At 39.8% G+C, this 25,312-nt stretch overlaps 1 protein-coding gene across 1 annotated transcript in view; it reads right to left on the bottom strand.

The window, feature by feature from the left end:
- Positions 1-2,011: 2,011 nt before the first annotated feature.
- Positions 2,012-25,312, bottom strand: part of TMEM236 (transmembrane protein 236) — a 68,841-nt gene continuing 45,540 nt past the window's right edge. Inside the window, exon 4 of the mRNA XM_006869878.1 lies at positions 2,012-2,595. Coding sequence (XP_006869940.1) covers positions 2,012-2,595 — 584 coding nt within the window. The remainder of the gene's footprint in view (positions 2,596-25,312) is intronic.

Here is a 25,312-nt window from a genome sequence, read left to right as displayed (position 1 = left end):
ATTTAGCTGCATATTTCTCTGGAATTTAGGACAGTTTAAATACTTAGCATTTACCAAGTTATTATCGTTTACCATACAATGTGCTAAGAACATTGCTAACTCATTGAATCCTCTCAAGCCTATTAAAGTAGGTATTACAAATACCTGGGTGATAAAAAACATTTAATGTACTCAGCTACTAAACAACAAATCAAAACAAAACCTACTGCCATCAAGACAAGTCTGACTCATGGTGACCCTAGATAGGGCTTCTGAGGCTAAAATGAGCAGAAAACCTCATCTTTGTCCTTTGGGGTAGCTGGTGGGCTCGAACCACCAGCCTTGTCCAGTGATTATCCTACAGAACACTAGTGCTCCTACTAAAGAAAAGGCTGCAGGTTTAAGTTTACCCAGGGGAGTCTTGGAAGAGAGGCCAGGAGATAAAACAGCCATTGGAAAGCTCACGCAGCACCACTGTACTATGAGACACCTGGGATTGCCGTCAGTTAAAGAAGACTTTCTGGAAACTACATTATTATTATTATCATTACCACTACTCTGCTTTCTGCTCCCGTAAAAATTTACAGCCTAGGAAATCCTATACAGGATCTGTTTGAGTTGGAACTAACTCCACAGCATATAAACCAGTCAACCAATGCTCATCTTTTAGATAATGGAAATTGAGGCCAAGAGTGGTCAAGGGAGCCTCAAATCATAAAGCTGGAAGTCAAGCTTCTAACTGTGGGTAGACCTTCTCTTAAAGCACAAGTAAAAGTTAGGCTGGGTAATTTTATGGACGTGATTATGCCAGGGACTAGGAAGCCTGGTGATGCAGTGGTTAAGCACTCATCTGTTAACAGAAATGTTAGCACCAACTGCTTCCTTGGAAAAAGATGTGTTAGTCTGTTTCTATAAAGATTACAGCCTTGGAAACCATATCGGGTAGTTCTACTCTGTTCCTATACGGTCTCTGAGTCAGAATCGACTCCACAGCAGTAGGTTTTGAGGGTGGCAGGGATGGGCCACCATCCATTCTTACCCTATGTGTTACCACAAATCACTGAAGGGATTGGCTATATAAACCATTACTCTGTACACATAAGCCTCTCACAAACCTTTCTAGCAACTGATAAGTATATGAGAGTATCCTAACACAGTTGAGGTAAATTACATAGTTATGTATCTAATTATTTTATAGCATCATGCTATCCATGATATATTATCACATAAAACACAGATGCATATGCTATTTCACTTGTCAGTTGAACTTCCAGTTTTAAATACATGACTATTTTTATTATGGTTTCAAATTCCACAAATGAAATGTTCTTTTACTTTACAGTCCACAACTTCAATATATGACTTTCTATTATAAAACTTTATCTGAGTAGTATTGATGTACTTTGACTTCATTATGCTAAACTATATTCAGGCTAGTATTATAGTACTGGCCAAACAGTGAAGCCTTAGACTGACTTACGTATCTATTCAACTGAATTGCTTTAATCCATTAAATAAAAGTCAAATGTACCCATGGAATAAAGAAGATTTTTTTTTTCTCCATGTTTGAAGGAGACCAAAAAAATCACAATTTAAAATATGTATATAAAATATCATCTAAAATTTATTTAATAACTTCAGGTGCATTTGATAAAAATCCATTTTTAGTGAATGCATTCACTTATTGGTCTTTATACAAATAATAAACACCTCATTTGTGGATTAATGTTCTAATTTTTAAAATCTTTACTGAAATACTGTTTTTAGGAAAAAACATCATCTACATAACTAACTAAAATTAACTAGTAAACATTTTCTAAAGACCCAGCAAAGCCAACTTGTAAGGGTATAATTTTAATTTAGCACCATTTTTATACATAAAATCAGTATGCCACAGTTATTAAAAAATAGTTTATTCTCTTTATAATCTACTCTTAATTTCTTTATATAGTGCAAAACATATACCCCAGAAAAAATTACAAAATTGCTCACATGTACACATAAAGAGGTCTAATTCTATTACATTTTCTTCTTAGAATGGAGACGTTTCAAAGGTAGAAAAAACTCTGAATTTGGTTAAATAATTAAAGTAAACATAAGAGAAAGTGACTAACACATTTTTACAAAGACCCAGTACTGGTGTGATAGTCCCCAGGACAATGATTAAACTAAGCCTAACAAAAATAAAGGGTAAATCCTGAAGCAAAATGCCCAGGGAATTCAAAAGAGGGTTTCTGGGTGTGAATATAATTCTAAGTAAAGAAATAAAGCTAAATATGTAGACTGGGTATAGCCAACCAGACTTGTACACAGCAGAGTGGCCAGCCACACGCACCATTTCAATAGTGTCCGACCACAAGAGAAAACTCCACAGGAAGATCTCCGCTCGAACATCCTGTTGGGACATTATCCTCAGAATCCCCGAGTGGAAGGATGGTTCCTCAAGTTCTACTAACACAGGAGACAGGCTCTGAGTTGCGCTTTCCCCCAATCCGGACATGTTGGTTCTCCTGGCTGCCTGGGGAGTCACATGGTTTTCTTCTCTTTGCCTTGCTTGTTCAGTCACAGTTGTTATTTGTTGCAAAGTGGTCGTATGAATATGCCTGTCTTCACTACCTGCAGTAAACGGATGTCAAAAATAACATGGTAAGTATTCTCTTCCTGGAATCCTGTTGTATACATGATACTTTTAGACAAAAAATACAAACATGGAGAGGGCTCTGTTACATTGTTTGGGTGTGGATCCTAAATCTTTTTTTTTTTTTTACCAAATTGTAGTAATACCATAACTAGTTACTGATCTGGGCACTTTCACATACTGCCTCATTCATTCCTTAGAACAAAGTTGACAGACAGTGACTACTGTCTAGAGGGTGTTGTTCTTGAGTACCATAGAGTCAGTTCCGACTCATAGCGACCCTATACAGGGTTTCCCAGGTTGTAAATCTTTACGGGAGCAGAACACCTCATCTTTCTCCCACGGAACCACGAACTGCTGACCTTGAGATTGGCAGCCCGACTCGTAACCACTATGCTACCAGCACTCCTTGTCTAGAGGGTGTAGGGTATAGTATAATGCTGTTGTTAGTGCTGTCCAGTCAGTTCTGACTCGTAGTATATGAGAATATGAGTATATAACCCTTGTATAGGGTTTCCGAGGAGTGGCTGGTGAGTTTGAGCCACTGACCTTGATATTCAAACCCACCATGAGGTCACGTGCTTATCCTACCATGCCAACCCAGCAGCCCCCAAATTCATTATCCACCCAGAACTTCAGGATGTGACTCTATTTGGAAATAGGGTCTTGGCAGATGTCGTTTAGCTGAGTGTCAAGATAAGATCATACTAGATTAGGAAGAGTCCTAAATGAAAGTGTCCTTATAAGAGACAGAAAAAAGCAGACAGAGATACCAAGAAGAAAATGGTATAAAAATGGAAGCAGATTGGAGTGATATGCCTACAAACTAGGGAGCACTGTGGATTGCCAGATACCCCCAGATGCCAGGAGAGAAGCATGACTCCAGAAGGAATCAATGCTGCCAACACTCCACATTGTGGAAGAATGCACTGCTATTATTTTAAATCACTCAGTTTGTTGATAACTTGTTACGGTCATCCTCAGAAGCTAATACCCTATCTCATTTAATAAATATGGAATCTGGGGCCCAAGAAGTAAGATGACTTGCCCAAATTTAAATACACAGTTAGTACTGGGCAGATCTAGAATTTACGAGATTTGTTTGACTGCTATTGAGAAACACTTAACTCTGTGGTTGCATTTACCTATCTAGAGGTAATATGGCATGTGCCAATGATACAACATATAAATATCATATAATCATAGATTATGTGGTTAAATAAATCTGAAAGTTCACCAGATCTAGCCTCGTCATTTTATAGGTGAGGAAACACACCAGCAACCCTGGTCTCTAGACTCACTGTTTGCTGCTAAAATTTGGGAACTTACTTGTCTATTAAGGAGCCCGAGTGGTTCTGTGGGTTGCACGTTGGGCTTCTAACTGCAAGGTCAAATGTTCAAACCCACCAGTGACTCTGCAGGAGGCAAATGAGGCTGCCTGCTCCCATAAAGTTTTACAGCCTTAGAAACTCTATATAGGGTCTCTATGAGTTGGCATCAACTCAATGGTCATGGGTTTGGTTTTGGTTTGTCACTTGATTGGTGGCATAGTGAATTACAAGTTGGGCTGCTAATTGCAAGGTCAGTAGTTGGAATCTACCAGGCATTCCACAGGAGAAATATAAGGTTTTCTGCTTCCATAAAGATTTACAGCCTCAAAAACCTTATACAAGGTTTCCAGGAGTCAGAACCTACTCAGTGGCACACAATCACCACAGCGACCATTAGAGTCACAGTGAAGAATGGTACTCTGAATCCAAGACTTGTAAGTTATTCTTTATTAAAGGTTTTCTGAACTGATCAGTATGTTTGGTTAGACGAGAGCTAGCATCGTTTCTGTATCCACGAGGCTGTGCCTAGTCAACACAATCATCATCTGAATGAGAGGACATCTGACTCCTCACTATCATGCTGTGTGTGTGTGCAGTATAGAGTATGTGTGTGTGTGTGTTTGCTTGTATGTGCTTGTATACATGTGTATGTGTGCTTGAGCATGGACATACATCTCTATATACACATAGATACTGAGGTTGTAGGTTTATGAAGTAACCCTCAAATTTCATGACCTACTAATGGTGTTCACACGATTGTTCGTATACATGAAAAGGAGCACATTATTTTTCAAGCCTTTGTCCACTTGAACCCTTTGGTTTTCACATAATATCTGTTGCCAAGAATTTATCAAGCCTTGACAAAGTTTACTAGGCCAACCTGCTGAGTTGTCATATAACCTGATAAGACAAAACTTAAAGAAAGTCATTAGAATGAATAGTTCTAAAGGTTAAAGAGACAAAGTTGATTAAAAACATGCTGAATTGTATTGAGCTGAAAGTGAAAACATTTCAAAATTTAAAAGTTGCTATCATTAAGACTGATAAAATATTTGTTTATTATAAATAAGATTAATTTTTTAAAAGAGAACAGTATATCTCATCTTTTCAAGCAACTATTTTTAAATGTTCAGCAAGAATAGAGTGTTTTGTTTTGTTTTACATCAGAAAGATTAATGTTTATGAATTTTAAAATATGAAGTACATATACTTGAATACATTGCTGTTCCCACGGTGTCAACCCAGCATACAGATTGAGTTAGTATGGTAAAAGGATACAACCCTGGCTAACACTTTTCCTGATTTTAAACTATTCAGTGTTCTTTTGTTCTGTTTGTATGACTGTCTAGGTACAGGTTCCTCATGAGCACAGTTAATTATTCTGGAATATACATTCTTTGCAATGTTATTCATAGCTTGTCATGATCCTCCCAGTCAAAAGACTTTGAATGTCAATAAAGCACAGTTAAACATCTTTCTGGCATTTTCTGCTTTTAGCCAACCTCCATCTGATATCAGAAATGATATCCCTAGTTCCACATCCTCTTCTGACTCCAGCTTGAATTTCTGTCAGCTTCCTGTCTTGTATGACTGCAAGAATAGAATGTTTTTATATACTAAAAAGATCACTGAAATTCTTGAGCTTTGGTATGAATCATTCATAAATAAACATCAGGACCTGGGACCCCAAGAATACATGCTAGTAAACTTAAGAGGTCACAGTGGCATGAGTGGCTATCATATGAATAAATACGATTCAAGGGAGAGAGAAATTATGTATTAATTGGCATTATTTTAATATTATGGAATCATCTCTTTTTAAACTAAGATGCTCATTTATATCAATTGCACCTCTTACTTTCCTAAAAACAATTGATATTGGTTTTTAGGAAAATAATATTGGTGTTTCCAGAGTAACTCTTGCCCTAGAGAACTTTCCTTCACCTCTCTTAGTAGATAAAGCTCTACAAATGGAATCCAAATGCTCTTGTCAACATCAAGGATGTAGTGCTTAATTTTGGCTTTTGAGGAGGACTGCAAATTCAGCATTGTTTCAAAACCAGGAAACAGCAATCTAAGAAATGACACATTCACATTTTTTCAACAGTTACTGAATGTCTTAAGAGCTGAGGCTCAAAGAACTGTTTTAGGAATAGTGAATTCTTAGCTGGCGTTTGTTTTTTGTGTTGTTGTTTTGATGAGACACTAAAGCCCCAACTCATAGCATTTAGTGAAATTAGGGTTGGGAGTTTCACATCTCCCCACAGAAACTCTGCTAATGTCTTTTGAAGCATTAGAACAATTAGCTGCAAAGTTCAATTAGCCTTTGGTAAGGCAGGAAAGAGGGGAGGAAACCAAGAACTCTTTTGGCTATCAGAATGGAGCTGTAGATGTATTCCTGAGAAATGTTAACTTTTATATATTCAATACTGTTCTCACTGGCTCCAGGATTAGCTTCCCCTCCAAAGTATTATATTTTTACATTTTCACTTAACTACCTCTGCAATTATTTGTTGTGTGGTTGTTTTTGTTCTATTCAGGGTAAAACAATATTTATTTGTGCAAAATCTGTGAAAGCTAAAAGCATAAAGAGAGCTCTGGATTCACTTTCTTATAAGTTAACTGTCGTTGTTAAGTGCTGTGGACTTGATTCCGACCCATAGCGACCCTGTATAGGGTTTCCAAGGAGCAGCTGGTGAACCAACCTTGCAGTTCAAACAACTTTGCAGTCTGACGCATTAGCCCACAGCACCACACCGGGACTTCATATTGCCCTGTAAAAAGGTAAAATTGCCAGCCATTCTGTGTGGACTTCGCATCTGAAGACAGTTGGAAAAACAAACTAAATAACTATGAAAGTGTCATTTTTTTCACTGGTAAAAGTTTAAGGGAGTGACTCCTATCTATTTTACTCTCTAATATTTATTTGTATCCATTTATTCCGGTCTCTAGTTTGTTCCCCTAAAGTTTTAGATAGCTTACACTGGGAAAAACAACAATATAAGATGGTCAATGGTAGTGAGGAATTTGCTACAGTGAGCATGAGTTCCCTTTCCAAAGAGAACAGGAAAATGATACAAGAGATTTAAATAAAAAGAGACAGTAGCAGAGAAAAACAGACACTAAAATCACCAGGAAAGGTAACCTAACAAGAAGCCAGGAAGGAAGTTGATACTAAAACTGTACTATTTAGTCTCACAGCTGCCTATTATGAGCAATAAATATTAGAATGTTGTACTGAGTATTACACTGGAGCCTGGAAGTCACATAGCAAATGATGTGGACACACTCCTTGTTTCTGTGAGTCTTACAAACTGCTGAGTACACAGACATTAAACAAACAATTAGGCCCATAAATACAGAATAATAAAGTGTGGCAAGGCTTTTAAGAAGCAGTAAATTCTATGATGAGAAACTATCATGTGGGCTCCAAAGTAGACTGTGGTGAGAGGATCAGTGAGAAGTGATGTTCAAACCGAAACCTCACTATGGGTAGGCACTTAACAACAACAATATGTATGTATATACATTAAGGAGCTCTGGTAGTATAGTGGTTACGAATCGGGCTGCCAACCTTCAGGTCGGCAGATCGAAACTACCAACTTTTCTGCAGGAGAAAGATGAGGCTTTCTACTCCCATAAAGGTTTACAGCCTTGGAAACCCTGTACAGGGTCGCTATGAGTTGGAAACAACTCCACGGCATAGCAAGATGCTGACGATGTATATACATTTATTTGTGTCAATGTTAAGTGCCATCAAGTCATTTATGACCATAACAACCTTGTATAGGGTTTCCAAGGAGTGACTGATGAGCTTGAACCACTGGCCTTTCATTTCAAACGACTTTGTAGTCCAGTGCATTAATCCACAGTGCCACACCAGGACTCACGTATAGATATATAAAGACCTGTCTTATTGGTCAGAAAGAAATGAGAAACTCAAGACTATGACCCTTGATCACCTTTCAGATCTGGAAAGGAACTCCCCCTCTTGACCCAATTTTCAGCCAAGCTATAGATAGGTATATAAGAGGCACAACACCCCTAGTGTTGTATGCTCACCATGGAATTTTCAATCATTCAAGATTAAAAGGGTATTATTTATCTAAGGACAAAGAAGGGACTGGAAGGCGAGTGGCATGGAAACAGGAACCACAGGAAGGAGTGGGATAGCTGCTGTTGCATGGAGGGAGGATGGGATTCCAATCCCTGAGATGAAACAAAGTTTCATCTAATTTGTTGAATGTAAAACTGATGATCTCCTCCGCCAATCTTCAATCACAATAAAAAAAAACGTTTAAAAAAACGAAAGGCAGACAGAAACTGGATCACCAGGTCTTTATCCCGTGTTTCCCTTAGTCTGGAAGAGCCACTAAAAGCTGTTTGGCCTCCACTGACAGGTGGTGGCTACACATTAGGTACACTGGGTGGCGATATAACCAGAATCTACTGGATTGAGGGGAGTCCTGGCGTGGCGCTGTGGGTTAATGCGTCAGACTGCAAAGTCGTTTGAGCTGCAAGGTCGGCGGTTCAAGCTCACCAGCCGCTCCTCGGAAACCCTATACAGGGTCGCTGTGGGTCGGAACTGACTCAACGGCACTTAACAACAACTGGATTGAGGAGGAGAATTCTACCACTGAATCACCAATGACCCAAAATGAAAACTTAGCAATAACTAAATAATGTATTGCTTAAATTGCAAATAAAAAACATCAGAATCCAGTAACTAGTAAGAATGGTTACAGTTTATTAAGCTTTGGTTACAATTACACTCTTATCAAGTAGGCAATATATGGGAGGAGTTTAAAAAAAAAAAAAGTTTGAGAAACAGTGTCACACTCTGGTAGCGTAATGGTTACGAATCAGGTTGCTAACCTCAAGATCGGCAGTTTGAAACTACCAGCTGTTCCGCAGGAGAAAGATGAGGCTTTCAGCTCCCATAAAGATTTACAGCCTCAGGAATCCTGTTCAGGTTCACTATGAGTCAGAACCGATTCCATGGTACTTAACAACAGACTCATGGCACTCAGCAACAGCAACAACAGAGCCTTGGAATGCCACGAGCGTAATTCTTATGTTTGCCTGTCCACCACACAAAAATGTGCCTCAACAGAGGTACAGTGGAGCCAGCTTGCACTAGCTGAGAGCCCAGAAACTCCTCTTTATCCAAGTCTATCATCAGTATTTGAGTCCTGACATGGTGCTATGAGTTAAAGTACTGGACTACAAGATCAGTTTGAATCACAAGGTCCGAGGTTCAAGCTCACCAGCTGCTCCTCAGAAGCCCTATACAGGGTCACTATGGGTCGGAACCTTCTTACAACAACAACCATCAGTATTTAGGGATATCACATTGGTGGCTTCATTTACATCATGGAAATCAATCAGAGCTTTCTCTTATGCCTGGGTAGCCAATTGGTTAGACTTTTACCAGCTCGCTACTGTCTGTTATATATTGTATACAAAATGCCAACAAACTAAACAAACCAAAACCCATCTCCATCAGGTTGAATTCTGACTCAAAAGTGTCATATAGGACACAGCAGACTGCCCCATAGAGTCTTTAACGCTATAAATCTGTAGGGAAACAAACCGTCACATCTTTCTCCCATGGAGCCGACCTTCAGTTAGCAAAAAAAAAAAAAACCCTCTGTCATCGAATCAATTCCAACTGATATCAAACCTATACAGGGTTTCCAAGACTGTAAATCCTTACATAGCACACCTCATCTTTCTCCCTCAGAAGGCCTGGTGGGTTGGACCTCTCAGTTAGCAGCTCAACCTTTATTCCTCAGTGCCACCACGGCTTTCCGTAAGTTGTTATCAGGTAGTCATTATAATAATAAACAATTCAAGATAAATATTCAATTAATCATTCAGTCCTGTAAAAGTTAATGGCATATGTCTTCAGCTTATAACTGATTAGAATACCTAAAAAGGGTTCTAGAACTTGCCCAGTGAAATAGGCTACCTGCAGAGTCTTAGGTGGAATCCTGAGCCCCATCTAAAACCTTCTGAGGTGGGACATTCCCACTTGAAAGGAAAAGCCAACCAGCCTGGACCAGCTAGAAGAACAGAAGACACTTCTTGAAAGAAAGACCAGCAGGAAAAAATCCAAAACAAAAATGGTAGTCTGACTGGCTACTACAAGAACAAGCAAGTTGTTTGCTGGGGAGCCATCAAAGCAAGCAATCAAGTACCTTCAGGACAAACCCCCATTCAAGACTGAAACTCAAAAAGAGCACATGAGCTGGCATGTACACTTGTTGGCAACCATGTTGGTTGCCTGGTGAGTAGAAGAGGGGGAAAGGCAGCAATGAAGACATGGGCTGAGTTCAACCATATTCCATAGACACCTGTCAACCTGGAGATGAGAGAGAGAAGAGGTAGGGCTGGTTGGCCCAATGTGTGGTGAGACCTGGGGGCTCCTGAGCCCATGGACAAGGCCATAGCCACAGAGGGCTAGAACTGAGAGTGAAGTGCCCAGCTGATATGAAGTGTGGGGAGACACACAAGAATGTCCAAACTTGTAGATAGTACCCATTTGACATAACTTTGTTGGCTTAATGATCAGAATTCGAGTACAGGAAGATTAAAAAAAAATTTTTTTTGGATAGAGGAAACAAGTGTAAATTGCTACAATTTGATAAACTTGACCTATACTTATGGATGTAGTAGCTCAAAATACCAACTGAAAGGGAATCAATCTCCACATCAAGGATCAATCCTGTCCACTCTGTAAACAGGGTTAGTAGGGATGGACAACTTAAACATTGCTACCTAAAATGTGAGGGGCTATAAAGGCACGAAGTGACTGGCTTACACGTTTTCAAGAGGGAGTTTATAGATATATGCAAACAAATGTTCATAGCAGAACTCTTTACAATAGCAAAAAGATGGAGACAGCCTAAGTGCCCATTGATTGAAGAATGGATAAACAAACAATGGAATATTATGCTACCTAGAAGAATAACAAGGAAGCTACAAGCCATGACATAACATGGATGAACCTTGAGGACATTATGTTGAGTGAAATTAGTCAGTCACAAAAGGAGAAATACTGCATAGGACCACTACTGTAAAAGACTAAGAAAAAGAACCCAAACTAAAAGTGGGGAGGGGGGTGGACTTCTTTGCTGGTTACCAGAATGTGGGGGTAGGGTGAGAGGAGGGAAGGTAAGGTGGAGCACAGGGTAGGGAATACACCCAGGATAGTTTGGATGCTAGGGAGGGGGGCAATACACAAGAAGGGGAAGGGGAATGGAAGAACAAGGCAGATGGGGAAATAATTAAGTAGGTTTGCATGGACTAAGTGGGACAGAGGTAAATAATGATGTATGCACAACCTTGGAACCACAAGGCTCTGGGATACAGGGATTGAGATGTGGTTGGAATGGGCAAAACGGGGGAAATAATGTTAAGATGCTTGGCTGTCTTTTGAATCTTGGTTTCCCCGGCATACCATTATAAAGTAGACACTTGAAGGGGAAAGAAAGGAATATCCAGAAATATCACCATAGAAAGCCTGCAAGTCCATCTTCTGCCTATAACTGATTGGAATACCTAAAATAGGGCTACAATGTGCCCAGTGAAGGAGGCTTCCTGAGGAGCCTCTGCATTATATAAGATCATAGATGGAATCCTGAACCCCATCTGGAATCTTCTGAGGTGGGAAATTTCCACTTGAAAAGACAAGCAGACCAGCCTGGAGTGGCTAGAAAAACAGAAGATACTTCTTGAAAGAAAGACTGAACAGAAAAACACAAAACTATATAGGCAATCCAACTGATTACTACAAGAACAAACAAGTTGCTCGCCCAGGAGATATCAAGGCAAGTGGTCGGGTCCCCTCAGGGTAAACCCTTTTCCAAGACTAAAACTCAATGGGAATACACGAGCAGACATGCGTTCTGATTGGTGACCACGTTCACCACTGATAAGAGGAAGTGAGGGAAAACAGCAAGGAAGTTGCGAACTAAGCCCTACAACGTTCCATAGACTCCTGTGAACCTGGGTGGAGACCTGGTTGGGCAGCAGTGTGGCAAGACCTGGGGACTCTTGGGAGCAGAGTCAGTGGCATAGTCACAAAGGACTAGAGTGGAGAGTGAAGCATCCAGCAGATAAGAAGAGAGGGCATATGAACAAGAACACCCACACTTGCAGATAATACCCACTTGACCTTGCTTCAATAATTGGATGATCAGAGCTCAACTAGAAGAAGAAAGAAGAGGAAAAAAAGAGTAATCTGATACAATTTGATGAACTTGACCTACACCTATGAATGTAGTAACTCAAAAGAGGGAACAAATTTTACAGCGAGAATCACTGCCACCCCCTCCATATACAGAGTAGACAGGGATGGGCAACTTGGACATTGGCTACCCAAAATTGGGGGTGGGTCTACAAAGGCAAGAAGTGACTGGCTTATAAGCTTTCAAGAGGGAGCCTAGATCCAGAAGATGAAGAGGAAGGTAGAATCTCCACTGAGTAGTATTCAATCTGTCTGGGCGGTGCTCATGAAAACAAGGCTTCTTTTCCCATAAAGCTTCAGCAACACTATACAGGGTCACTATGAGTTGGAAGTAATTACACAGCAGCAGTTTTAACTTGCTTAATGATTTCTCACAGCTAGCGATGGAAATAACTACGGTAATAGAAACAGCTCAGTGAAACCCAACTTCAAGTGGCACCAGGGTACGTGCATATCTGCCATACCTTAGATACCCCTCTGGGGACATACATTCCCACTTTGAGATACTTGCAACAACTTCCTATACAAAAAGCATCACATTCTTTTTCAGTAAATTAAAAGCCCCTTCAGTTCCCTTCCAGAATTTGCATAAACCTGACAAATAACTAAATAAATCATTTCTGGATTTTAGGCAACGTGAAATTTTAAGAGTATTCTGTTGTTCAAAGACAGATGAAGGGTTAGGGCTGTCTGACATTGAAATCCACCTTCTCTATAACTGATTCTTATGGATTCAGCTAACACTGAATGGTGGTGGTGGTTGTATGCCACCAAGTCGGATCTAAGTCATAGAAATCCTGTATAAGGTTTCCAAGACTGCAATTCTTTACAGGAGCAGAAAGCTTCATCCTTTTCCCACAGAATGACTGAGAGATTCAAACTACTGACCTTTCAGTTAGCAGCCCAGTTCATAATTCACTGTGGTACCAAAGCTCCAACACTGAATAAATATTGCTAAAAAGCATTAAATATTAAAATTTTAATATTATTCATTCTTAATTATTTCATTTTGTTGTTGTTATTGTTGATAAGCACTGCTGAGTTGGTTCCAACTCATAGCAACCCTGTATAGGGTTTCCAAAGAGTGGCCGGTAGGATTGAGCCACCGACCTTACAGTTCAAACCGACCTTGTGATCCAGTGCTTTATCCTACTGTTCCACACTGTTTGAAATGATGGAAAACTTTTAGAAATAGGTAGTGGTGATGGTTGCACAACAGTGTGAGTATAACTGATATCACTGAATTTACATTTAAAATGGCTACAAAGTACACTGAATTTTTCTTTTAAACATATCCCATTTTTGGAACAGAGGACCCTGGGACCATCAAGTGAGAAGTGTGGAGAGCATGACCCTACCCAGAGAGGCAGTGACGCCGGAGGTGGAGATACAGACTATGACGTGGACAGATGGAGCGGCTGGGGACATGGACTCAGGGAGGGAAGAGGGGCTGTGTGCTGGTAGCCAGGAATTGGGGGGGGAGGGGGGGAGGGCCTGTGGGGTATATCCTTTGGTTATTTGATGATGCATGGAAGGGATTGTGATCATTGCAATGAAACAAACTACAATAGGATGAATGTAAACTTGATGCTTTCTCATGTAAACCCACATAATTCACAATCAAAAACTCAAAAAAGAAAGAAAGAAATACATATATCCCATTTTTGAAGACTGAGACAACGTTCTCATCCAAACTTTTTAATCTTCAGCTTTTCATTGAGAGTTTGTTGGTCCTTCTTCTTGGCGCAGTGGGTTAAGCACTAGACTGCTATCTAAAGGTTAGCAATGTGAGCCCACTAGTCACACTGTGAAAGAAAGATATGGTAGTCAACTTCTGTAAAGACTGAAATTCAAAAATTGAACTCACTGCTATCACTTCAATTCCAACTCATAGCTACCCTGTATAGGGTTTCTGAGTCTGTTTACAGTATCAGAAAGCTTCATCTTTCTCTCAAGGAGCAGATGGTCAGTTTGACCTGCCAGTCTTGCATTTAGCAGTGCAATGCTTATTGGACAGCCTTGGAAACTCAATTTGACAGTTCCACTCTGTTCTATAGGTTGCTATGAGTCTGAATAAACTTGAAAGCAATAGGTTTCTCCCTGTTGGCATGTATTTACACTAGAGACTGTGATTTAATTTATAATAAAATACAAATACTATATGAATATAAACGATCACAGCTATAAATATGTCAACAATGCAATATTGAATAGATTTCAATAAAATACAAATGGTAAGATGGAATGTTGCAAAGAATATAGTTATCTCACTGCTAAATATAAATAATTCTAGATTTTGAAATTGTTTGAAATGACTAGTTTCTCCATAATCGTATTTCCTCCAATATTCAAAATATGTACAAGTTTAACTTCCTAAATAAACCTCAGAGCTAGGAAATCCAATATAAACCTAAGCAGGGTGATAAAAATGGACATATATGGGAATGAACCAGATTCCTTGCCTTCACAGCACTTGCCTTAGTTTTAATGAAATATGTTTACTAGTGTGTTGTTGTTAAATGCTGAGTTGGTTCCAACTCATAACAACCCTGTACAGGATTTCCAAGGATCAGCTGGTGGGTTTGAACTGCTGACCTAGTGTCTTACAGTCCAGTGCTTATCCCACAATGCCACAGTGGGAGTCCATAAACCAAAAAGTTGGAAGGTTGAGCCCATCTAGAGGCATCTCAGAAGAAAGGGCTGATTGATGATGTTACTTTTATAGCAAAAGTCATTGAAAACCCTCGGAAGCATCGTTCTAATTTGACACACGTGGGTCATCATGAGTTTGAGTCAGCTTGACTGCAACTGGTATAACTGGTCATGGTGGTGTGGTGCTGTAGGACAAGCACTGTACAGCACTTAACAAATGCACTTAACAACAGTGTAGTGAGTTAAATGGATGTCTTATTACGTCTGCTAAGGAACCCTTGTTGTTGTTAAGTGCCGTCAAGTCGGTTCCAATCCATAGCGACCCTGAACAGGGTTTCCGAGGCTGTAAATCTTTACGGGAGCAGAAAGCCTCATATTTCTCCCGTGGAGCAGCTGGTAGTTTCGAACTGCTGACCTTGCGGTTCGCAGCCCGATTCGTAACCACTACGCTACCAGAGCTCTGGTACAGGGTCGCTATGGGTCAGAACTGTACAGGGTCGCTATGGGTCAGAACTGACTCAACGGCACTTAACAACAACAACAACAAGGAACCCTGGTGGTGCAATGGTTAAGCACTCGGTTGGTCTGCAGTCTGTACCAGCAGGAGAAAAGACCTGGTGATCTGCTCAAAATGAAAAAAAGTTTGACAGCCTAGGAAACCCTATGGTGCCATGTAGGGTCACTATGAGTCAGAAATGACTCAATGGCACACAGTTACAATAACTAGACCTTGAGTTCCTTTTATACCTCAGCACCTAGCAAAGTACAAGGTATGGAATAGATCTTGCATAAAGATTTGCTTAACAGAAGATGGGAGTCTTGCATCTTTGAGCACAAGGGTACAGTGAACATCCTGGGGTAAAACCTAGACTAAGTTTAGTAGGCAAAAGCACTAAGTTTGATCCATTATCAGTTTCCCAGAGTCAAAAGAAAGAAGGAAGTTTGTGTCCTGCAAAGGGCCCATCACTCCAGTTACCCTGTGGTCCCAGATTTAGAGAGAGCATTTTAAACAAGACCATAAGGAAAGATTTCACTAACAAGACTGGAAGACATTCAGAACACCTGGCAGTGCAGCCTGGGGACCTGTGTGTCTCATCAGTAAGAGAAGTTACAACAAGGCAATGGGCCCAGAAGAGCATGCCAGGACAGCATGGCACTTGCACTGCCCAGCAGGACTTGAGCAGACATAAATGGAAGAGAGATAGCAGCAGGGTTAGCAGTGGCATCAGGGCCTTTCCCAAGTCCTCTGAGGCACCGATATGGAAAGGAAAGGATAGATCTGTGATAGCAAGAAGACAATGTCTGGGAAATCAGAGCAAAGTAGCCCCAGAGCACTCCCTTCTGTCTAGAAACAGAGACCTTGGAGACTTACAATAGCAGGCAAAAGAAGAGCCGAGGAAAACTAGCTTATAAACCATTAAATAAAATAGTTGCCATGAAACATACTCTGACTCATGGTCACCCCACAAGTGTCAGAATAGAGCTGTGTTCTGTGAGGGGTCCAATAACCTTTTTCCCCAAGGTACCTCGGGTTAACTTAAACATCCAACCTTTGAGTGAGCAGTTTGCACTATCCTACCATGTGTTAACTGTTTGCAACATCCAAATCCAATGCCATTGAGGCAATTCTGACTTACATATACTCCATATAGGTTTTCCAAGACTGCAAATCTTTACAAGAGCAGACAGCCTCATCTTTCTTCCAAGGAGTGGCTGGTGGGTTTGAACTGCCAACCTTTCGATTGGCAGCACAATACTTAACCCACAGTGCCACCAGGGCTCCTTATTATGTTACATAGGACCCACTACTAATATACACAGTGCAAACACAATATGATGAAGAGTGTCTGCACATTATACAAGCTATCAGCTCAGCAACCTATACCACTCTCTTAAATTTGAGACAAGAAAATTTAGATATTGAAAATCAAAGACCTATGCCTTTCATTTCAAACTCCAGCCAAAAGCTTTCATTAGTTAATAATGATACAGAGAAAATGGCTTGGAATTATAAAATAATGCATGCTTATTATGTTCCCTTGGGAAAAGTACAGCCAGAATGTTCCTTATAAACTAGGAGGATTAGACTTCGTCTCATGTACTTTGGACATGTTATCAAGAGGTACCAGTCCCTGGATAAGAATATCATGCCTGTAGCATAGAGGGTCAGCAAAAAAAGAGGAAGAGCCTCAACAAGACGGATTGATAACACAGTGGCTGCAACAATGAGCCAAATACAGCAATGATTGTGAGGATGATGCAGGTCAAAGCAGTGCTTCATTCATATGGGGCTGCTATGAGTTAGAACTGACTCAATGGTACCCAGCAACAACTACATGTTCCTTTTTTTTGTAATCATTCTCCCTGACATATTTATTTCAAAACAATCTTGCAACTTTCAAGTATTTCATTTTATACAATAAAATTACACACGTATTTCTCTCACTTAAGAACACATTTACAATTTAATCCCAATTCATTTTAAATCACGTTGTTGTTGTTGTTGTTAAGTGCCGTGGAGTCGGTTCCAACTCATAGTGACTCTGCACAGGGTTTCTGAGGCTGTAAATCTTTATGGGAGCAGAATGCCTCATCTTTCTCCCTCAGAACTGCTGGTAGTTTCAAACTGCTGACCTTGAGGTTGGCAGCCCGACTCATAACCGCTACGCTACCAGAGCTCCTTTAAATCATGTAGTGTTATCCTAATAGAAGTGACACTTTTGCTCAAGATTTTGATAGCACCTCATGTTCTATGTTTGTTGGTATTAGTCTCACTCCAATATGGTTTTTGGCCTGATCCTCGCTGACCTAATCCTGACAGCTGGTACTTCATTGGAAGGTATAAATCAGAAATTCTACCCTTCTCTCACACCAGTCTGGTAAATGGTTGCTCATTTCTTAGGAAGAAGGGGGAAAAATCCTAAAATTGAAATACATGTTCCTGAAACTTCCTTCTTGAAAGAGCAAAGGGAGGATATGAAAGGAAATGCCCCCCTTGTTGGCATGGTCCCAAATGCAGTTCCTCATACACATATCCCGAACACATTGCAAAAGCATGCTGTGGAATCCTGGCTTCACACTAAGCGCTTAGATTGTATAATAAGCTTTTTCTTGAAAAGAAAAGAGGAACTCATAATGCCATTCATTTAATTCAGAAAGAGCAGCATCCCATCAACATTCTTCAACCTTTTGAAATCTTTTACATTCTTTTTTGTTAAGGTGTGATGAGTTCATGTTCAGAGGAACTGGGAAGCCAACTGCTTTATGAATTTAGATTTGATCTCTCAGCTTTCAAGTTGGTATTTGTCACAGCTTCTAATAGCTCCTATAAACAGGGTAGATGTTGCTTAGGAAGCATTGCACAAGTCAGGATGCCAGGGTTTGCTCCAAATGTTGTAACTAGGAGGATGAGATCATTCATATGCATTTTTAAAATACCATGGTGGTTCTAGTGGATATCCATGGTGAAGAGCCCTTGCATTTGTGGAGGCTTCAAAAAGTTTGTAGGAAAATTCCAGTCTCATTTAATTCCATTTTTCCATGAATCCTTTGAAGCCCACTCATATATGTTAACAGGTGGCTCCTGATTTACTGGCCATAGCTTCATCAGTTATCAGTTGTACTCAAGTCAACTCTGACTTCACGGTGACCTAACCCGTACTCCATAGACTTTTCAGTGGCTGGTTTTATTTGAAGTCCTTTTCCAAGTCTTTCTTCAGAGGCATCTCTGAGTAGACTCAAACATCCAACTTTTCTATTAGTAGCCAAGTGTATTAACTATTTGCACCACCCAGGAACTCTAGGAATAATTTAAAAGTTCAATACAACTCAAAGTTGCCATTTATTTAGAAAATTACATTCACATTCATGAACTGTGACAGGGGCATTTGGGTAGAAAGAATGTGGAGTTGGACATGATAGTGCCCCAACTTCTCTGGGAAAAAATCGGCAGCAGTAATCTGTTGAGAACAAAGGATGAATGGAAGGGGTGAATCTTGAACAGAGTGAAGGTTTGTAGTAACTGTTGTGGAAATGAACAGGAAGTGGGCCAGAGACAAGACGCTGGATGCATAAGCCATGATGAGATGCAGCAAGCTATGGGAACCATGAATTTATTCTGGGACCAAACTCTGTGATTGTCTTTTTTTTTTTTTTATTTCAAAAATCTGAACATCGACTGTAGAAAAATTAGAACTGTAGGTCTGAGTCAGGTTTGAGGGGTTGAAGATCAGGAGTAAATGTAAGAAATGGAGCCGTTACTTTTTGAGTTTTCTTCTTGTCATTGCATTCCTAAAACATATAATTTTTTCAAACATTTTATCGTGCTTTAGGTAAAAATTCACACAGCAAATTAGTTTTCTGTTTAATAATTCATGTGCAAATCATACACAAATTGCTCTGTAACTTTGGCTGCGATCTCTGTGATGTGCCCACACTCTCCTTGTTTCCAGCTGGGTTCTCCATTTCCATTTGCCTAGTCTCCCTGCCCTTGCCTGTCTTTTCATCTTTGTTTTTGGGCAAATGTTGTCCTTTCAGTCTCTCATAGAGTTGACTGCTCTAAGAAGCACATTCTTCACAGGGTATTGTTTCTTTTATCGGCCAATCTACTATTTGGTTGAGATGTGGCCTCCGGGAGTGATTTCAGTTTCATGCTAGAAGGGTGACTTAAGATAATTCCTCAAGTCTCTATGAGACCATTAAGTCTCATCTGTTTTATGAATTGGAGTTTTAGTCTACATTTTTTCCCATTCTAACCAGGACCTTCTACTGTGTCCCTGGAAAGAAGTGTGGGTAGTGGCAGCTGGGCACCATCCAGTTCTTATGGTCTCAGGCTAAAGGAGTCTGTGGTGGTTCATGTAGACTAGATGCTTCCTTGAATTTTCAGTTGTCTTCACCCTCTTATTCCCTGAGGAAAGAAACCAGTAACTGTCTCTTAGATGGCCACTTGCAAGCTCCGAAGTCCCCAGAGATTCCTCATTAAACTTGTCACCTTTGTGTATTATATCATGCCAGTAGATCTACATGTCTCCCACGACTATGGTCTTTAGCCTTTAAGTTCAGTATTTCAGTCTCATAAAGTGTTTGGTTAAGTTTAAGAAGTTTCTTACAGCTTCTTAAACTATGTTATGCTATGTTATGCATATGAATATTATGCATGCAACACATACATATATATAGTTGAAAACTCAGCAACCATATATATACATGTATGTGGCTGTCATCCTGTATGACCACCCACTCTTACTTAGCACACATATCTCCTTACGTGTAGTTGTAAAGGGCTATTGAGTTCACTCCAACTCATACCCACCCTGTATAGGGCTTCCGAGGAGCAGATTGTGGGTTTGAAGCACCAACTTTGTGAAGAACAGTTCAGTGCTTATCTTAGAGCACCACACCAGGATCGCCATATACTTATGCATCTACTCACTAATTATTGTCTGTTATTATTGTCGTTGCAGGGTTGCATATATTATAGTATTTACTGTTGTTTCTGTTGTTAGGCGTCATTGAGTAGATTCTGACTCATAGTAACCCTATGTACAACAGAATGAAACACTGTCCAATTCTGTACCATCTTCACAAGTGTCAATCCATCCTCTTGGAGCATTCTTTTTTGGTAATGGTGGTGGTATTGTACCATTGAGTTAGTTCCAACTCATAGTGACCTTGTAAATTTTTATGAGAGCATAAAGCCTCCTCTTTCTCCCATGGAACAGTTGGTGGATTCAAACTGCTGACCTTGTGGTTAGCAACCCAATGTGTAATCACTACACTACCAGAACTCCTTGATTTACCATTGTTGTTATTGCTAAGTGCCATGGAGTAGATTTCCACTCATTGTTGTTAGGTGCCATCGAGTTGGTACTGGTCAAAAGCAACCCTATGCACAATAGCACGAAACACTGCCCGGCCCTACACCCATCTCACAATCGTTTCTAGGCCAGAGCCCACTGCTGCTGCCACTGTGCCAATCCATCTCATGGGGGATCTTCCTCTTTTTCTCTGACCTTCCACTTTACCAAACATGATATCCTTCTCCAGGGACTGGTTCCTCAGTCTGGCCATCCTGGCTCCCAAGGAGCACTCTGGCTGTCCTTCTTCCAACACAGATTTGTTTGTACTTTTGGCAGCCCATGAGAGTTCTGACTCATAGAGACCCTGTATAGGGTTTCTGAGCAGCAGCTGGTGACTTTGAACTGCCAAACTTGCAGGTCAAACTGACATTGCAGTCAAATGCTTATCCTATAGCACCGCAGTAGGATTCCTGATTTATCATGTTGTTGTTGTTAAGTGCTGTGGAGTCGGTTCCGACTCATAGTGACTCTGTACCGGGTTTCCGAGGCTGAAAATCTTTATGGGAGCAGAAAGCCTCATCTTTCTCCTGTGGAACAGCTGGTAGTTTCGAACTGCTGACCATGAGATTAGTAGTCCAATTCGTAACCACTATGCTACCAGAGCTCCTTTTGATTTATCGTAGTCATCTTTTATTCTTGCATACCTCTAGTGTCTTTCTTGTCCTTGGTCGTGTTGTGTTGACTTCCACCATATTGTATATTGCCTTTCCCTCACCAGACTTAATGTTTCTACTCTTAGTAATTCACCCTCCCTTTCTCTCGTAACCCTGGTAACCATCAAACAATGCTTTTTTCTGTGTGCAAACCTTTTCTTGACTTTTTATAATAGTGGTTCCATACAGTATTTCTCCTTTTGTAACTAGCTTATTTCACTCAGTAAAGAGTAATTTTTTTTTTTTAAATAAATGGCAATGTTGAATTTTATTGAACTTTTAAACTATGTCCACAGTCCCCAGGGAGTGCAAATGGTTAACACACTTGGCTACAAATAGAAAGGTTGGAGGTTTGAATCCACTCAGAGATGTCTCTAAAGAAAGGTCTGGCAAGCAATGTTTAAAAAAAAACTCAGCCACTGGAAACCCCATGGAGTACAGAGAAGGTTGCCACGAGTCAGAGTTGACTTGAAGACAACTGGAGATGCTATTGTGTTGTTGTTTAATGCCGTGGAGTCAGTTCCAATTCATAGTGACCTTGTATAAGGTTTCCAAGGAGCAGCTGGTGGATTTGAACTGTCAACCTTTAGGGTAATAGTCCAGTATTTATCCTACAGCACCAAACCAGGATAATAAATAAGAAGTATTCAATGAGCTTTTCTTTTGGGGAAAAAAAAAAAAAAGTCCTATTCACAGATTTTGATTCAGTCCATGAGGGCTCGCTTTGTTTGGCACTGATATATTTAGATACTCTATAAGTCATTTTATTTATAATGGAAAGGTCAGATGAAATGGCTCAAAATAAAACCCAAGCAGGTATCTAAAATCTTTGCCAGATCAAGTAAATAAATATGCTGATTGTCCTACCTAATATATGAGGCGGTTTCAAAAAGTTTGTGTAAAACAGAACTGAAAGATACTGGAATTCTTTCGTGAAGAGTTTGAAGCCTTCTTGTATGGATTAAAACCAAACCCACTGCAGTTGACTTGATTGTGACTCATAGAGACCTACAACAACCCTAAAGGACAGAGGAGAATTGCCCCATAGGGCTTCCAAGGTTATAGTATTTATGGAAACAGACTGCCTCATCTTTTTCCCACAGAGTGGCTAGTGCATTTTAACCACCGACCTTTTGGTTAGCGATTGAATATTCAATTGCACCATTAAGATGAATCTGTACCCTACAGAGAGAGAATCCAACTTCTTTTCTTAATTAGATATTCAGTGCAAAAAGTTTTGAGAAAATAAACCATAAATATTTATATCACTTTAGAGTGAAATAATACTTTTATGCTTAGTACCAAAGACCAAATTCATAAAGTAAATATTGATTAGACATTACAAAACACCATACTAAGATTAAAAGTCAAACAATACTTTTGAAAATATATGCCACATTTATAACAAACCAAAGCTTAATGTTATTAAAATGTATGAATCACAAATCAGTAGTATTTAAAAAGTGGAAAGCCCAACAGAAAAAAATGTACTATTCAAAACAAAACAAATAAACCTGTAGGAAATGTTCAGCACAATTAGAACTTCATAAAACAAATTATAAAGAAATAAGATAAAATTTTTGCCTATGAAATTGGCAAACATAAAAGGGAATGGATTATCTTATGTTACAAGACTGAGAATAAACAGATGTTTTCTTCCATTGCAGTTTGGAGAGTAAGTTAGGGCATTCTTGAGAGACAGAGAAAGCAAATTGACTACACATATCAAAAACCTTCAAACCTTGAGCAAAAAATTCTCCATGCAGGCATTTAACCTAAGAAAATAATTATCTGTGCTGCTGAGATCCCGGCTGCACCTGGCTTAAGTCTTTGGGTATTACAGAGACTACCCAGAAGAAATTGGACCAACGCCATTGAGAGCAGATTGATTTGAAACATCAAACATCATGTCAACATCATACCCGGCACCTCTTACTGATGTGACAGTGGAAACCACCTCGTCTGCAGGGCTCTGATGTTTTCCACTCAAATAACCTGTTGATCTCACCTCTAGCAAGCCCCCTTTAACTATGCAGATATCCTGGATGGAATGCAGGCAAACCTGCCATGCCATTTATACAGTCCTCTATGACCCCCTTCTGTATTTCTCTGCATATGCAGACAGTCCATAATAGACACTTTCTTCAGGCAGCCTTGTTGCCAAGGAGTCTGGGCATGTGCAGATGCTCAAGGTCTTCTGAGGACATTCACTGCGATCATCATTGTGATATCATTCGGCTGTTGTCCAGCAGCAGTTTAACTCTTTCAGTCCCCAGCTTCTAGTTGGCCAGTTAGCTTGCTGTGTAGTTTCTGACTCCCCCACACATCATGAAATCCTTTTGAATGTAGATCACTTACACCATGCATATATGCCTGGGCACAAATCGCATCACTTTCCACATTTTAATCAGGCCCTGAGTCTCTTCTCTTCAATACTTCTGAACAAGAGGCATAACAGCAGCATTTGTAATAGTTAAAAACTAGAGGGGTATCTGCTTTTCCAATGATAGGGGGTTAGCTAAATAAATCGTGGTTCATTCTTGCAATGGAATATTGGTGGTGGTGGTTATGTGCCGTGGAGTCGGTTCTGACTCATAGTGATCCTGTACAGGATTTTCGAGGCTGTAAATCTTTACAGAAGCAGAAAGTCTCATCTTTCTCCCGTGGAACAGCAGGTAGTTTCGAACCGCTGACCTTGAGGTTTGCAGCCCAATTCATAACCACTATGCTATCAGAGCTCCTTTTCAGCTAATAAAAATAATCCATGGTATTATGTAAAAGCAAGAATGGTATCCACTATACATTGTTAAGAAAAAGTTACAAAATAGGTTTTCTTAACTGAATAAGATGCATCAACTGATTCCATCAGTTATAAATCTCTAGTTTATAAGATTATGATTGATTTCAATTTTCTTCTCTTTTTTCACCTTTATGCTACTTATCTCTACTTTATAAACTTTTTAAATGAATATGTATTATTTCAGGAAAAATAAAATGTTAGAAATAAAACAATTCCAAGTGGAATGTTAAGCTTTTTGTGCTTTGTGTGTGTGTGCTTTACCTCAAACTTGTGTATTTTCCACCAGGATGAGCCCCCATCTAACTGCAAAGTGCTTGACCAGAGCATCCATTGTTACAAGACCTCAGATGGTGGTCACTTTGTCTCTAAGTGGCACAAGGTCATTATTCCCAGAGTGGTAGAGAGTTGACCACCACAGTTACAATACTGATCTAGAAATGGTGATGACTGACTATGACTCTAAATAAGGTCCTAGATGAATGCCTTTCATACATTTAGTTGCAGAATTATTTTTCCTCTTTTTAAAAAATGAAATCTTACAAAATTACCAAATCATAAACAAAAATTGTCTTGATCTGGTTGAAGCAGGAACTGTGCCACCCAGAGAACCCCAGTTCAGCCCACCAAGTTTTCACAGTAGCTCGTGAGGCAGTTCTGTACAAACAGTAGTTGGTTTGAAGAAAGTCACTTCCAGGCCAACAGCAGACTTATTGGTTTAGGGGTATGAAATCCAACTGAGGTTACTTTTGCTTCCTAAACATAGCCATTCACTACATGTACACCTCACTTATCTGGAGTCCAAGCTTCCCTGTATCTAGAAAACTTTCTTTACTGTCTCTTTCTACAAATTCCTACAAATCCCAAATACTCTTCTTTAGTTTTTTATGACTTCCAACAACTTAGAGAAAGAAAGGCTTTCCATCATCTGTGTCCCCATAGTTCTTTAACTATTATAATCTTTTATACTTTGCAATATAATGTCTGAGCTGGTTACAGACACTGTTTAAATGAGTCTTACAGATAGAACTAAAAACTCCACTCAAGGCTCATGCATCTGTTTGCATTCACTGTTTTGTAATGAAGTTAGAGTCTAGGTGGGAGTACAACGGAGAGGGGACCTAATGGTGACCATGACGTCCAGCAGATAAGA

This window comes from Chrysochloris asiatica, unplaced genomic scaffold (assembly GCF_000296735.1).
Source record: "Chrysochloris asiatica unplaced genomic scaffold, ChrAsi1.0 scaffold00137, whole genome shotgun sequence".
Classification (NCBI taxonomy): domain Eukaryota; kingdom Metazoa; phylum Chordata; class Mammalia; order Afrosoricida; family Chrysochloridae; genus Chrysochloris; species Chrysochloris asiatica.
The sequence above is the reverse complement of the archived record's forward strand: the minus strand, read 5'-3'. Positions and strand labels throughout refer to the sequence as shown.